Source organism: Mytilus galloprovincialis, chromosome 5 (assembly GCF_965363235.1).
Source record: "Mytilus galloprovincialis chromosome 5, xbMytGall1.hap1.1, whole genome shotgun sequence".
In the NCBI taxonomy this organism is placed as follows: domain Eukaryota; kingdom Metazoa; phylum Mollusca; class Bivalvia; order Mytilida; family Mytilidae; genus Mytilus; species Mytilus galloprovincialis.
In genome coordinates, this window is record NC_134842.1 from 12,052,099 (window position 1) to 12,068,805 (window position 16,707).

At 31.2% G+C, this 16,707-nt stretch overlaps 1 protein-coding gene and 1 long non-coding RNA gene across 3 annotated transcripts in view; both read right to left on the minus strand.

Annotated features, from left to right (window-relative positions):
• The window catches only part of LOC143075161 (active breakpoint cluster region-related protein-like), a 48,152-nt gene extending 33,118 nt beyond the window's left edge, over positions 1 to 15,034 (minus strand). Inside the window, exon 1 of one of the 2 annotated variants that reach the window (XM_076250491.1) lies at positions 13,299 to 15,034. In XM_076250491.1, coding sequence (XP_076106606.1) covers positions 13,299 to 14,766 — 1,468 coding nt within the window. In that variant the 5' untranslated portion in view covers positions 14,767 to 15,034. The remainder of the gene's footprint in view (positions 1 to 13,298) is intronic. The other variant, XM_076250492.1, reaches the window with a different exon arrangement.
• Positions 1 to 16,707, minus strand: part of LOC143075162 (uncharacterized) — a 227,498-nt gene that overhangs the window by 33,118 nt on the left and 177,673 nt on the right. The window lies entirely within an intron of this gene.

Below are 16,707 nucleotides of genomic sequence, written 5' to 3' on the forward strand. Positions count from 1 at the left end.
TTAACAACTGTATGGCCTTCAACAATGAGCAAATCCCATACTACATAGTCAACTATAAAAGGACCTGAAATGACAAATGCAAAGCAATTTAATTGTGAAAACTAACGGCCTAATTCATGTACAAAGAATTGAATTAAAAACAAATATGTAACACAGCACCAAATGACAACCACTCTATTACAGGCTCCTGACTTGGGACATGCGGCACCCATTTTTATGCTTTAAATGAATTCATATGGTCAACTAGTAATACTTTAACCAGTGCTTAAATAGACCCGACTTTAACCCTCTAAAAAAATAAATGTGCACACAGTGGTACAAATGAATGAAAAAACCAGGGGGGGGGGGGGGGGTAACTTCCTATTAATGGGTATACGGGGATGTGCCAAAAATATGGGTCATAATTTTGCGAGATTTTATATAAAAATGACCCTCCTTTTTATTGACATCCTATATTAAAATGCATTTACGTTTGATAACTGTATATTGATTTGGGGTATGATCTACATATCATATATAAATATTCTATTGAGAATCTTACATTATTAATGGTCAATTATTATATTAAATTAAATCAATTCATTTGAAAGTTCACCTGCAGTTAATCCAATAATCCATGCGTATATATATCGATAAAATATATGTGCACCAAACGATGTCAATTCATATATAAAAACTTAAGGGTAGCTGGTATATTTATGAGTTATTGAGTGATAATGAGTTAGTGCTTATATAAGCATGGATCATATTTTAAATATTGTATATAAGTATAGGTCATTCTTTCTTAAATATTTATATAACTATAGGTACTGAATTTCAGTGAATGTACCGAATTAGACTATTTACCGGATTTGTTATCACATAAGCAACACGATGGGTGCCACATGTGGAGCAGGATCTGCTTACCCTTCCGGAGCACCTGAGATCACCCCTAGTTTTTTTGGTGGGGTTCGTGTTGTTTATTCTTTAGTTTTCTATGTTGTGTCATGTGTGCTGTTGTTTGTTTGTCCTTTTCATTTTTAGCCATGGCGTTGTCAGTTTGTTTTAGATTTATGAGTTTGACTGTCCCTTTGGTATCTTTCGTCCCTCTTTTATATTAAAATGGGTACGTTTTTTGAGGCAAAAATGGCACACCTCTACCAAAAGAATATCAAAGTAACCCCCCCCTGGAAAAAACATGAATAATTGGCACTATCAAGGCTACCTAAAGATTAACTTAAAGTTAAAATGTGGCCATGATTTTTGAAAGAATAAAATTCTATATTGTCCAAAATGTGAAAAAAAAATTACCAAGATCTTCATACTTGATCCCTGAGTCCATCAGACACCATGTTATATGGGCTTCCTAAGTGCACTTAGAACTTAATTGTATTAATTGATTTGAAAGGAAAATGTTTGAATTCAAGCATACTTTTTTTTATTCAAAAGCTTCAAAAGACATATTTTGATTTCTATTTTGGTAAATTTATAATGAGATATTTATGTAATCTAAATCCAGATCATAAATTAACAGAATTGGGTTTTAAAGTTATGCAAATATTGCACTTTCTGTTACCAAAATAGTTTTAATTTTCTTCTTTAAACTTAAATTGCCTTTGAAACTTCCTGATATTCAAACTGTGCCTACCAATTATATTTTAGTAAATGTTTCAGCCAAGTGTTCAAAAGTTTTAAGTCATTTAAATAAATCAGGTGATAAAGGATATCTTTAAAATGGGTTCTTTGCACAAGTTATTTCTGAATTGCGTTTTAAAATTGAAGAATGCTCCAGGTGCTTAATTTGGGAAATCCCTGCCGACAGACACAACAATAAGACTACTTCCTAGTTCTCCCCAATCTCTCTCAGGTGTGGGAAACCCCAAGGGCAAATTTAAAAGCCTTGTAAAACCTGAAAATTACTTGCAACAATATCAAATAAGAAAATGTAATACACATTGTAACAAAATGTAACTGTAACAACATGTAAGAAAAATTACCCACAATGCAAGAAAGTTTGACACACTGATGACTGTGTGAAAATGTAATACAATATAATAACTTACTGACCTAAAAGGTGGGGGGCATGCTTCAGTGATTCCCCATATAATCAACCAAACTTTTCCCACAAAAAGGGGGGGGGGTTCTGGCCCCCAGGCCCCATTGATCCGCCTATGGCTACATCATATAACAAAGGCAACTAAAAAATTTTGGGTCTACTACGATTAAAACACCAATCTAAGAGGTCATTTTCAAAATTGCACTGGCCTCAGGTTTATGTGACAACTTAAATTTTGAACAGACTGTAAGCTTATTGCACATTATTGACTGATGAAGACTTAATTATAACTGTAATTTACAATTGTTTTACACTGAAAACCCCAAAAGAAAATTGAAGGATGAAGGAATATAAAAATAAAATTCACAGGGAAGTCATATTTCAAGTTCAAGTGTCTTTGACAGGTTTGATGATATGATTAAGATTTATATTTATTTTTGTAAAAACATATGTATTTTTAGGACTGAAGGAAATGGCAAGACTTGAAGTAAAAACAACCAATATTGCCAATGTTAACAGACAAGTGAAAATGTAATAAATTTAAAGTGAGCTTCAAATGACAATTATATGGTCATTTTATTTTGACCACATAGTAATGTTTGTCAGTGTGAGTGTAATAAAGTGGTCATTTTGGTGCTCATCCAAAATTTAGATAATAAATCATTCCGATTTACGAGAGATTATTTATCAGATTTATTTTAGGACAAGGTAAAATTACGAACTTTTGAAAACATCCAATTTTTACACTACTGTTGAAAAGTGAAAGGTGCACTCAGATAGTGTTTGATATTTATTTGTTTTTTTTTTTTAACAAATATATAAACTTGGAAAACCAGTCATGACAATTGAGTTCAGCTCTTACAGTTATTTTTGAAAGCTAGGCCTCTTTTTGAGGAATTGGTGAAAATTACTCAAAAATAAGAAATATAACATTAAAATACAAACTGTATGACTTTTAAAGTTCAGAAAATAAACGCATTAATGTATTTAAATATTGTGTTATTTTAAAGCATATCATGCAACAAGGGTGTACCTTGAAATGCAAACTATATGACTTAAAAGATAAGAATGTAAACAGGTGCTTCAATAAACATAAACATATTGAAATACTGCGTTCTATTTATTATATTGTACAATTCTTAAAGGGTGTACCCTGAAATGCACATTGTAATACAGGTAATCAACTCTTTGAACATGTTTATATCATCTAATATTTATCACTAAGTAACAGGTACTCATGGAATCCCTTCCTCACTATAAATGTCAATACAAAAACACACAAAAAACTCTAAACTGTTGACACAGAGATATGTCTTGCCTGTTCGTAATTTTTATTGTATAATGCAAATGATAAAATGTAAATTGCAATATTTTTACATGTAAACTATACAACATCTGCATTTAATGTAATTTTCATTTGCCAAATTTGGTTTTGTATTAGGTTAGAAAATCCCCTGTTGATAAGTGATTGAACAGATTTTTTCCCATAATCCCCCCTAATATGAAATTGATGCATTTATATGTAAAAGTTTGCACAATAACTAACAACTGTCTGAGAATATAAATGTATTTTTTGAAAAAAATCTGGATATCAGTGATAAACAAAATCAAATATATAAATCTTAAAATTTAAATTGTTAAAATATTGTGGTCCAAAACATGTTGTCAAAGGTCCTGTTCGAGTTTTATTTAGTCATAAAAACAACTTTCCTTTATTAATTACTGTAATACCAAGAAATATACAGTCAATGTTACAATTATTAATTACTAAAATACCACAAAATATATATACATTTCCGTTACAAATCAGCCTAATTCTTTGTATAAATTATATTTCTTGCCAAAAAAAAAAAAATGTTATGAATAAAACCCTTTGTTTTGAATGAAATAGCATTTTTAAAAATCAATTTACATCTTTATTAAAATAAAACATATTGACCCAGATTGAATTAATAATTATTGAAAGGTTATGTTTATTTAATGTCTGTTAAACATAGTCTAAACTCAATGCACATTTAAATATATAGATATAGTAAAGTACAAATTATTTTATTTCCATTCTAGGGGCATTTTTTTCCCATCAAATCAACACCATAAACATAACACTTCACTGTCTATCATCCTTATATTTCAAAGGGAAAGTTAGCGTACAGTAACAATTTCTGACTTCTTTCTTTTATTGAGGCAGATTTAAGGGGAGGGTGTCAGGGCCCAGGCCCCCCTTTTGTGGGAAATATTTGGTTGATTATAAAGGGAATCATTGAAGCATGACAGGAGCGGGGCCCCTATTATGCAGTCAGTATGGCTCCACTTATGAAACTTTCTTGATCTGCCACTGCCTACACATACATTTGTTGGTAATCCCCACTTGACAAATATAAACAATAACACATGAACAGTTTATTATTAAGTGGTCCCATTAGTCAGTTCTTAAATGAAAAAAAGAAACTTTATAAATTCATATTAGATCATCTTTGATCTGGCCGCCACTGAAGAGTCTTAATGTAGACGAAACATGCTTCTGGTATCAAATTATAAGCCTGGTACCATTGATAACTTGCTAAAGATTGCCTGGTACCTTTGATAACTTGCTAAAGATTGCCTCACTGTGAGTGCCTGAAAGCCTATAATAAGAGCACTACAGTTTTTAAGAGGGGTCTTTTTCTGCTATTTCAGGTTATCTGCTATTTATTAATCAGATACAAAAACTTCAGGCTTTTTGGAATTCTGAATGATTTTGATTTTTTTTTTCATTGGAAATGTTTTTCTTTGAACTCCTGATGAATACTAGACAAATCATTGCTCATGCAAACACTCTTTTTCCTAAATAAAACTGATGCTTAGTTTAATGTATCGAACTTTTTTGTGTCTGTTTTAATGTTTTAATGACCTGAATTATAATCAACAACATACTTAAAGGATTGTATCATTTACAAGACAACAACCACCCTATAGAAATAACATCTTTTATCTACAAACTTTTATTATAAAGGTAAACATCCTCATTTTAACTTAAAGGTCAAAATACAATTAAATCATTTAAAGTACAGGTCTTGATAAAACTGAGGATACTAAACTTTACAATTATAATTCAAATATAAACTTTGTAGGTTTTACTTATTGTTGAATGCTGTACAGTGATCTATAACTTCTGTGTCATTTGGTCTCTTGTGAAGAGTATCTCTTGATCTATTTTTATATTTGTTTATAAATGAGTTTAAAAAAGCAACACTTTAAGCAGCAAACATAAAAACCAGATGAAAATCTTTGAAAGGCAAACCCAAAACATAACATTTAACTTCTTATGTCTTTTTTTATCCTATTAACATGATTAAAGTTAAAGGGAAGTACTGCCATACTTTGATTTATATACATTTCTGGAGAGTTTATGGTCAGTTCTTGGTAAAGCTAAAACATTTAATCTATAGGACTTGAAGCAAACAAAACAGAATTTGTGGAACGCATAACATACAGAAAAGTGCAGGAGCATCAAATTTCTATTATTTTAATATACATACTTGGGGCTGTGGCCATGTTACTTCTATGATGCCTGAGCATGACCATTGGGATAGTCTTCAATATCAGAAGGTCTTTTAATAGATAGAAAAATAATATCATAACTTTCCGTGTGTTTTACTTTCTAAATGCTAAAAGATAACAATTTAAATTTGAAAGATGGCAAAATATCAATGAATTGTTGAAACAAAAATGATTTAAGTCTTTCTTTATCGTTATCCAATTAATATACCGTGATCAATATGAACATGATGATAATATTTACTTTGGCATGTTAAAGTTAACATTAACATGCTTGATAAACTAAAAATTAATCTACTAGGATTTATTTAAGACATAAATTAGGTTCTGTTTGAAAAGTTAGAATCACGATAACAAATTATTGAAAGCTTTTTACTTTAGCCCAAAGTTTTTTATGGAAGGAAAAACATGCCAATAAAAAAAATTGGCAAACTATGGCCTTTAGTAAATAAATTTTACCAAAAAAAATGCAAGGCATCCCAAGAGAAAACGAAAACGGGATCCATCGGGATCCCAATGAAATCCCGGTGAAATTGTCGGGATAAGCCGGGATAAGCATCTGGAGGCGGGATCCCATTCGGGATAAATATCTGAAACTGGGATCCCATTCGGGATAACTGTCTGAAGCCGGGATTCCAGTCAAGATGAAACGGGATAAATATCGGACACTGGGATCCCAATCGGGGTAACTGTCCGAAGCTGGGATCCCAATCGGAACTGTTTAAAGACGGGATCCCAATCGGGATGACTGTCTGAAGCTGGGATCCCAGTCTAGTTAAAACGGGAAATTGTATGAACCATATATTATGTTGTTGAAAATATGTAAGTGTTTCTGTGGTCGGGTTGTTGTCTCTTTGACACATTCCCCACTTCCATTTTCAATTTTATTTTTATTGGTGTTAATTAACAATGCGTGTCACTTAATATTCAGTTTGACAGATATTAATAAGTCAGAAAAATGCCGAGATTTTCGCGATAAAAATGGCAGGGCGTCCGAGAAATGTCAACGAGTGTTTTGCCAGAAAAGCTTGGGCGTTTCTGTTGTTCCCCAAAATCCCATAAGTGCGTTTTTATTAGTTGTCGTCCGGTATCAATGATAAGATAATGATCGACATCGTAAAACTTTGATTTCTCAACTTATGTAAACTGTAAAAAATCATAACCACGTGCTTTGTTTTCAACTGTACTGCCGCGGGACAGTTCGACCCTAGAAAATACTGACTACTGTCCTAAATAATGCGGCCACTATCTTATCCGCATGCACCATGTGCCTATTAATAAAGTATAATTTTCTTATATTTAGTAAAAACTGGCCAGTAATTAATACTTTTATGCGATACCCTTAATTTATTTATAATACCGTTACGGAGACAGATCAACTTGGCCGATATAATTTGGGGCGAGATTGTCACGTCGACGTTTGTGTACTGGTAAAAACGTCATCAAAATTTGTTTACGCTGAATTATGGACAGGACGAAGATGTAGATGTTTTCAGATAAGTGCATTAATAATTTAATTTAACATGTGTACATGTGCATATAATGATTATAAAAATAATTTGTTGAGGAACTATGATTTGTATGGTTTTTATCTGAGCAAATCAACATCAGAAAGTCTGAAAGCATAAACTGAAAATATATTTATTTTTAACATTTACAATGAATAAACTTGTTAACTTGTCACATAACAGGCATAAATAGTAGGTATGTCAAAATTTAATTCAGTTGTGTGTATGTTTATTTGGTGAAAATAATAAGTCGCTATAGTTATTTATCGTCAGGGGATAAAAAAGGGGGAAGGTAATTAATTAGCCAAAAAATTAAAATAACCTTCCAAGACTTCATAATTGTGTATTCTATAAACATTAAACATGCAATAACATTTCTATTGAATTTGTTGCTTCAAAACGTATTGAACAAATGATTCTTTGTGGATTTTTTTGATACTTTTAGGGGATATACTGATCTTTTTAAATGGAGCTTCCAACGAAACAGATTGCATGCAGATATTCAGTTACCATAATTTACTCAGCAATTCTAGTTGGAAGTACAGAGACAGCAAATTGATTAACAGAAAGGAAAACATGACATGTATCCTTTTGCATAAATAACCCAGGATTCCCAGTGGCAGTGCAATTTAAATTGGTGCATGTATACCCTGCTGGTATTTATTTTTGGGATCCCGCTTTTTTTTCTGGGAATCCGAGTATATTTCCACTGGGATTTACATCAAGATCCCGCTTATTTAGCGGGAATCCCGAAATTTTATCCCAGTGGGATCCCAATCAAAATCCCACAATATCCCAGTGGGATCCCACCTAATTCCACCGGGATAAAATTTCGGGAATCCCGGACTTTTGGCGGGATTCCCGAAATTTTATCCCGGTGGAATTAGGTGGGATCCCACTTGGAATCCCATCAAAATTCCAGCCGGGATTCCAGTGGAATTCCAGATTTATTTTCTCTTGGGATGGTAAGAGTACTTCATGTACTGACAAGAACCCTACATGACTGACAAAATTCTATGGGTGGGTTTACCACATCCTCATTCAGCTGTATTTTCTAATTGAATTCCTTAATTTTAAAGAATTTTAATCTATAATCACAAGGTTTGTTTCTGGTCAGTATAAAGGTGTTTAACCTCAAAACCTTAATGTTAAGTGTGGGTGGTTAGAAGAGAAAACCCACAGGTACATTTTGGTAAGTACGAGGCTAGCCTAACTTTCCAAAATGTAGACTTCTGGAAAATTGAAACTGCAACTTTTGCAATCTTATTTTGTCGTCAACTTTTTTCTGACAAGTTAAAATGGTAGTTCATTTTATAGCTAAGTACTCATGCATGGTCATGATAAAATAACGTTTACGTTCCCAATAGTCATGAAGCTTATATTTGAAAAGGAACTCAAGGTTTTAGGGATGTTCCTTTTAAAGCCATTTAGGAGGTTTCATGACAAAACTTGAAATGTCAATTTGACCACAAAATAAGGGGGAAAAGTTGAAAATTTGGAAAATCAGTAACAGATCAATATAAATGATTTTGTTTAGGCATGTTGAAGTTAACATTAAATTCATTAATTAACTTCAAATTAAAAGTACTAGAATTTATTTAAGAGTTGTATGTGGTTTTTGTCAGAAAAGGTAAAATCAGGATCAACAATTTGTTGAAAGCTTTTTACTTTAGACAATATTTAGACCAAAGTTTTTTTTATGGCATAACAAAAAGCATGTCAATAAAAAAATTGGCAAACTATTACTTTCAGCAAATAAACTTTTCAAAAAATACAAGGCATGTTAAGAGTACTTTATGTACATACTAGGACCCTACATGACATTCAACATTCTCTGGGTGGGTTTACCACATCCTTGTTCAGCTGTATTTTCTAATTTAATTCATTAAAGACATTTAATCCAATCACAAAGTTTGTTTACGGTCAGCATAAAGGTGTTTAAACCTCCAAACCTATTGACATGTGTGGGTGGTTAGAAGAAAGAGAAAAGTACTTATTATAGGTACATAACAATCAGGTAAGTACTAGGTGAGCCAAATTTTTTCCACATCTTGCAGACTTCTGGAAAATTTAAACTTAAACTTCTGCATTCCTATGTCGTCGACTTTTTTCTGACCAGTTGTAATGGATAAATTAACAATTAATGGCTTAAGTTCTTATGGTCATGATATTTAAGATACATTTTACATTCCAAATAGTCACAAGCTTCTTAAATTAGACAAGGAACTCAGGGTTTTATCAGGGAATTTAAGGATGTTCATATGAATGCCATTTTGGGAGGTTTTATCCAAAATTTGAAATTTTACAAATATCCATCAAATGGGGAAAAATACACCAAGGGAAAATGGTATATGTTGTCACTGCAATTCAAATACCATTGGTGACAATTTTTCATTACTTTTTTTGTATGTTCCAATAAACAAATAATGTCTTTAAGAGAAAGGTATATACCTACATATTACACAAAAAATCCTTCCCAATTGAAATTTATTGGTCTATTATCACACTGCCAGTGCTAACAAAAGTGTGCATGTTTCTTAGAGTCATATTGATAAAATATTTTCATAATTTATTATAGCATGTTACAATAACTTCTAACCAAGTTGCAATTAAGAATTTTGCTAACAAATCAACCAAAAATATTTCAGTTTTATTGTATGATATCACTTGTTTATTCATTGTGTGTCTTGCTTGTAAATGTATAAGTATACATGCTGTTGTCTGCTCTATGGTCGGGTTGTTGTCTCTTTGGCACATTCCCCATTTCCATTCTTAATTCAATGTATACATGGTATATGTAATTGTTAATGTATAATTGTTATCCTCTTGTAGCACCATACATGTGCCTATTAGTTGTAATAAATTGTCTTGTCTTGTCTTGTCTCAATAATTGATTATGAATGAGACAGCAACCCAAAATAAAAAGGCTTTGGTCAACACTTGTACACCCCAATAAAATTACTAACAAGAATGTGTCCCCAGTACACGAATGCCCCACTCGCACTATCATTTTCCATGTTCAGTGGACCGTAACTTTGGGGTAAAAACTCTAATTTGGCATTAAAATTAAAAAGATCATATCATAGGGAACATGTGTACCAAGTTTGAAGTCGATTGGACTTCAACTTCATCAAAAACTACCTTGACCAAAAACTTTAACCTGAAGAGGGACAGACGGACGGACGAACGGACGCACAGACCAGAAAACATAATGCCCCCCTACTATCGTAGATGGGGCATAAAAAGAAGCAATCCATTATTCAATGTACAACCTGTTACAAGTGGGATCCCTGTTTAATCTAATATTTCTTACTTTATTGTTAATAGGATCAATGCAATCATTTAAACATGAAGAGCAAATGTAAAGTAACTAAACTGCTGCTCAAAACTGGTAGGAACAAATGATATTTCTCTTCAGGACCCAACATGTGGAGCAATATTGCACATCAGTCATTTAATATCATACATCATGTGATTACAAATTTGAAATAAATATTCCTTGTATATAATTTGATTGTTTACTTTTTACCTTATATATCAAAATAAAAATATTCTTTATACATGCCGATGCACTTTCTAAATAAGTATTTAAGATAAATTCTAATATTACGCATTAAAGGAATAGATAATGAGTTCAGAGTCAGTTAAATGTAAACAAACAACCCTGATTTGTTAACTATATCACGTACGTCATGTACCAAATAAAAACTGTTTTTTATTCATACATTCAATAAAGAAATTAAAGACCATAAACATTTTAGTGAGATTTAAAGTACTATAGTCATGATAGTCATTAAGCTTATGTGACAATCCTTATAAAATGTATATTTAAGTTAAAACGAAATTGTCAAGTAAAGAAAAATCAACAGTGACAGGAAGAACGTTTGAAGTGTTTGGGTATAGTCGATAACAAATACATGTACTTGTGTTATATCAACAGTCACATGGATCATGACTCAAAGTTTAAACTTTTTGTGTCATGAAATTTGTCAGCCCTCATGTCAAGAGTTTCATAATATCAAATATTGAAAGAAAAAGAAGGTTTTAACTAAAGAGAAAAAAAAAAAAAAAAAAAAGAGATGATTATCATGATTATATTAAAAAAAAAAAAAAAAAAAAAAAAAAAAGATATGATTATATTAACATGATTAAAAAAAAAAAAAAAAAAAAGAGGCAATTTTATGCAACAATAGCAATATTGTGTTTACTTTTAGGGCAAATCTGTAACATAATTGACAGCTAAATTTCCTGTCAATTTGTTAAATATCATGTACATGTACAACGTAAAAAGTTTTTTTCACAAATAAGGAAAAGACATAATATACATAGGAAATAATCATGATAATAGCATAAATTGTCATGAGAAACAAATGAGAAAAAAACAAAAATATTTGCATTTGTTTTATTTTAAAAAAATTTTAAGAATTGTTCTTTTAAAACATATTTAAGACAATATTTTCCTTTAGAAATATTCTTTGTCAGTAAATGTTCCATTGTTTCTGTTACATGTTTAATGATCTCATTTAACAATCTTTAAGTTTAAAATCTAGACTACCAAAATTTCCTATTTCTCCAGTTTTAGTTAGTCTCTCTATTCATATACGGTATTCATGGTAGTCAGGTAGTGTGCAAATTAAAACTTATTTTTTCAAGGTTGAATAATAATTTTTCATGATCATCTAACAGATTGGTTAGTTCTGTGCATATGTTCTGTAACTGTCAAACTTAAACAGTAGATTGACAGTGATGTGTACCAATCTCAAGTCAAAATCACCTAGAAAACATCTAATACATGTACCTTAATAATCCCTCAAGATGTTAGAGCACAAGTAATGTATATGTATCAATGTCCAAGGGCCATTTTGGTAAAACAGTTCTAAAATCAACTCTTATATCATATATATGTATCAAAAAGATTAAAAATATGATAAAATAACTGTAAACTATGTTGTAGATTAACATGATTAAAGGGTATTGGAAAATATTGATGTACAACATGAGAAAATATAAAAAAGAAGATGTGGTATGATTGCCAATGAAACAACTCTCCACAAGAGATCAAAATGACACAGAAATTAACAACTATAGGTCACTTTTTCCAGTAAATTTTTCCTCTTTATGTACAATGATCACAGGGTATAAACATGTTTCTCAATCTTCATCTTCAATCTATAGATTCTGATTACTGGTTTTAATGCAAAAATATATATATCCCAGTGTTGCAAGCATTGAATCAGTTTAAATGAGGTACATGGGAACCACACATTGAAGTTAAATATTTTAATACCAGTCAAAATCAGAACAATATCAACTGTTCCTTATTCTTACTCATTTATCATTTATTCAATGTAAAGATATAATTTGATATGGTAGAACAAACGCTGCCTGTTTAGTTAGGTAATTTATTGTTTTCAAATCTCTATTACATAATTAGCTGTACATGCATACAGAAAATGAGATAAAGCAGGTTTCTATAACAGTAGCTTAGACTATACATGACATGATCGCTTATTCAGGGAATCCTGCGTCTTAGCTTTATATAGAACCATTCTTTCATTACAGATTCAGTCAAGAATTCATCATGTTCATCAATATTCAGATGGCTTCTTGACTTGTCCAACTAAACTGTTATAACAATTGCTACGACTTAATATAATTGTCACAGTGCCTTGCTCTCTTCATAGAAGTACATGTACAAAAATGATGTGTCAGAGACTTGAGTAATATTCAGTTTATACATGTATTATGTAGTGATGATTATCCCTGTTAGTTAAGCTTCATGACACTTTATCCAAAGAAGCCATGGTAGTCTTTGTCATCTATTTTCTGACATATATTTTTGCTGTTACAAAATATTAGAAATTATTATAAATTAAGGAATGTATCTCCCTCATGCAAAGCTCTGATTCCTTTCACAGATTTGGCTATACTTTTTGGACCTTTTGGATTATAGCTCTTCAAATGTTATATAAGCTTTGGATTGCAAATATTTTGGCCACGAGCATCACTGAAGAGACATGTATTGTCGAAATGCGCATCTGGTGCAAGAAAATTGGTACCGTTAATTTTATATGTAAGACTCAATAAACAAGCAACCAAAGGATTATACAGGTATTGGAACATCTTATATTGACCATACTGTATAAAAATATGTATACAAAACTATATATCTTAAGACATCTACACATGCTACAAGAACAGGATAAAATATTGCCTACCTGAAGGAGAATGACTAGCTGAAGAGTTATCTCCACCTGATGATGTTGAAAGTGTTTCTAAATTGTTAGCTGCTTTGTCAGCATGGTCCACAGTATTGTCAGACTTTCTAAATTCAGTCACATTGTCATAAAGATCCTCCTCATTTTCTTCAGAGTCTGGCGAGTCATCTGTTATAGTTTGTGATCGTGTCAAAATGAAATCCAAAGATATATTTTCATAGTCATTTCTACTTTGTCTTCTTTTTTGTAAATTTGGTAGATTTTCTATTTGACTGATTTCCATACTTGGTTTTCTTTCAGGTAATCCAGGTGGTTTGTCACCTAATGTTTTGACATTTTGTAAATGATTACTCTGGTCACTCTGGACATGATGTTTAACATTCTTTCCCTGTTTGTCCACTACTAAATTAGTTGATTCACTTTCATGACTAATTTTTTTAAACGAGGTAGCTACAACCTTTTCCTCGCTATCTCTGTTACTTTTTTTCCGTATTTTTCTCATATTTTCATTATCTGCCTCCGAATCACTGTAATCAGGTTTTATTTTAATCTGTTTATTTCCTGAGGATAATCCTGTTGTGTCTTCCTCTCGGTGATTGTTTATTTCGTTATCCCGATCATTGTTTAAATCATTATCTAAATTGGTTTCCTTAACTTTACTTTTACCTTTGAAAGTACTAAATGTTGAATTTTCACCAACGATTTTTATAGTGCTTTTAAAAATTGGTCCATTGACACACTGGATAGGAGTTATAATATCTATTCCGTTATCAGATTCATGCAATATGTCTTTCCGTGGAGGTACAGCTGGTTTAGGATGAATTTTCGGTTGCAAAAACTTTCTTGGTAACGGATCACTTTTGGGTGTCACCTGATTAACTTGTTCAGAGTTCCAATTTCGATGACATTTCTGTTTTAAATCCTGATCGTTGTCATCCACTGACTCATGGCTGTCAAAATTTGTCTTATCACATATTTGTGTAGTTAATAGTTCAGGGGGACTAGCTAATTCATTTTCTACTAATACATGTCCATTGGATGACCCTTCATCAGGATGCTCTATTACTTGGTTATCTTTCTTGTTTGAATAGTTATCCTCATCAATATTACTTTCTAGTACAATTCCTGCATTTAAAGTGACAGCTGATTTTATACATTTTTCCAGAGCATCACCTATACCGTTTGTTAAATGCTTGCTACCTCTATTATTGTTATAATGTCTCTCACCGCTGTCATTATCAGCTGTTAATTTCCCTTGTAAAAATGTTTCCATAAATTCGCATTGTTCTAATTGACTTTTTAACTTATCTGATTTTGTTCTCGTTGCATTATATAACTTTTGTAAAATCTCCCGAGGCCTTTTACATGAATAATTATCTGAACTAAGATCACTTTGTAACAGCGGTGCATTCACTGAAGGAAATTTTTCTTTCCATTCAATATCGAAAATCCTTTGTATTTCTTCCATATTATAAAACAGCTGTTTTTAACGATTGTTTACCTGTTAACTACATGTGTTGATCTCTATACTGAATACACATCTAACTTCAATCAACATGTTTATATTATCCACTCGGAATACATAACTTCCGGGGTTATTATCGATGAACAACTCGTTCCGTAATCCTCTACCTTTATAATCGAATACACATTGAGTTTATCTATTTTGGGAATACCTAAATCCTGTGATTTTCACAAATTTGTTTATTCCCAGCACAATTCAATTGTATGTTGTTCTCTGCGAAAACACAACTTCGATGTTAAATGATAAATATACGTGTTTATATTTATGACAAGTTTTTGGAGTTTACAACATAAGAATATGTAAATGACATATTAGATATGGTTACCTGTACATTCAATTTTACGCAATATATATATCTCAATATTTCAGCTCAGAATATTTCAGATATATACATAAATATCGGAAAGGGTATCAACAGTGTGTATTGCTGCGACCGTTGTAAAAGTGTAATATTTATTGTCAAAAAAAATTAATAGTTTTTTTTTTTTATCAAAATAAAAGATAATTAAAAAAAAATAATTAAAAAAAATGTCAGCTGGGGTATAATCTTTTATAATCTCTGGAATTATTATGAGGAAGCGTCTGGGTTTTGCAATATTCCTTGAGGTTTGTACAAAGTAATTAAAGCTATAAAATTTAATAAACACCGCCTGAAGTAATCCGATTTGTAACTTGATTGCCACTGCCGGTAAAAAGAAGAAAACCCCCAGTAGATTTATTAGTAAATTTTGAAAATTTGGGGAAGCAATACTATAGTTGGTGTTATGTATAATTACTGAGTATAACATTATTGAGGTAGAAGGCATTTGTTTAGATAAGGGGGGTCCCAATAACAGCAAAACAGCAAATTGATTTGGCTAATAACAGATAACAAGGAATTAAAATGGACAAAAACAGATAACAGTAAATGAAATATTAAAATAATTCGGTCTTTGACAAATCAGTATTTCTTATTACGGATATAATCCTTTGTAATGCATTCTATTTTCTATGACTATGTTTTAGTATTAATGTATGTATCTAGAATGTGTTTAAATTACTACTCAATATATTATAATATTTTTTATACGCTCGTTTACGGAACGTATTATGGTATACTGTTGTCCGTCTGTTGTCAACATGTCGGACATTAACTCAAAAACTCTTCAACCAATTTGCATTAAACGTTGGGAAATTGTTTATATCTATTGACGTGACCTCCCTTTTTTTTTTTTTTTTTTTTATAAATTTTAGATTTTAAGTTTCTGGGTAATGGGTTTTTATTCAATAAATTGGTGTTTTTTTTTTCAGTTTTCTGATAATATCTCAAAAATGCTTTCACAAAGCAAGGAATTTTGGCGAATTGTTTATATCTATTAACATGAGGTCACTTTCAATTTTTATAAATTTTAGATTTTACGTTTCCGAGTTAACGGGTTTTATTAATGACATTAATTAAAAAGGGGGGATTTTCCAGTTTTCAGACATTAACACAAAAATGTTTTCAGTAGTTCTCATGAAACTTTGCTGAAATGTTTATATCTATTGTTGTAAACTCCTTTTCGATTTTTATTAATTTTAGATTTTATGTTATTGAGTTAAGGGATTTTATTCATTAGAACTGAAAGGCGGTATTTTCTAGATTTCAAAAATAACTCAAAAATGCTTTCAGCAGTTCTCATGAAACGTTGGTGCATTGTTTATATATATTGACTGAAGCTCCCTTTGTTGCTAATAAAAAAATGACCTAAAAGAGTTTGAATATTCTAACTTTTTCTAAATGACCATTTAGTGAGGTGTGTGAATTTTTCTTAATAAGACTATGAGGCAAAGTGGTATATAGGGTAGCAAAATCAAAAGCACCAATTATAATCATGCAATTTATCAAGTACTTCGAACGAATTT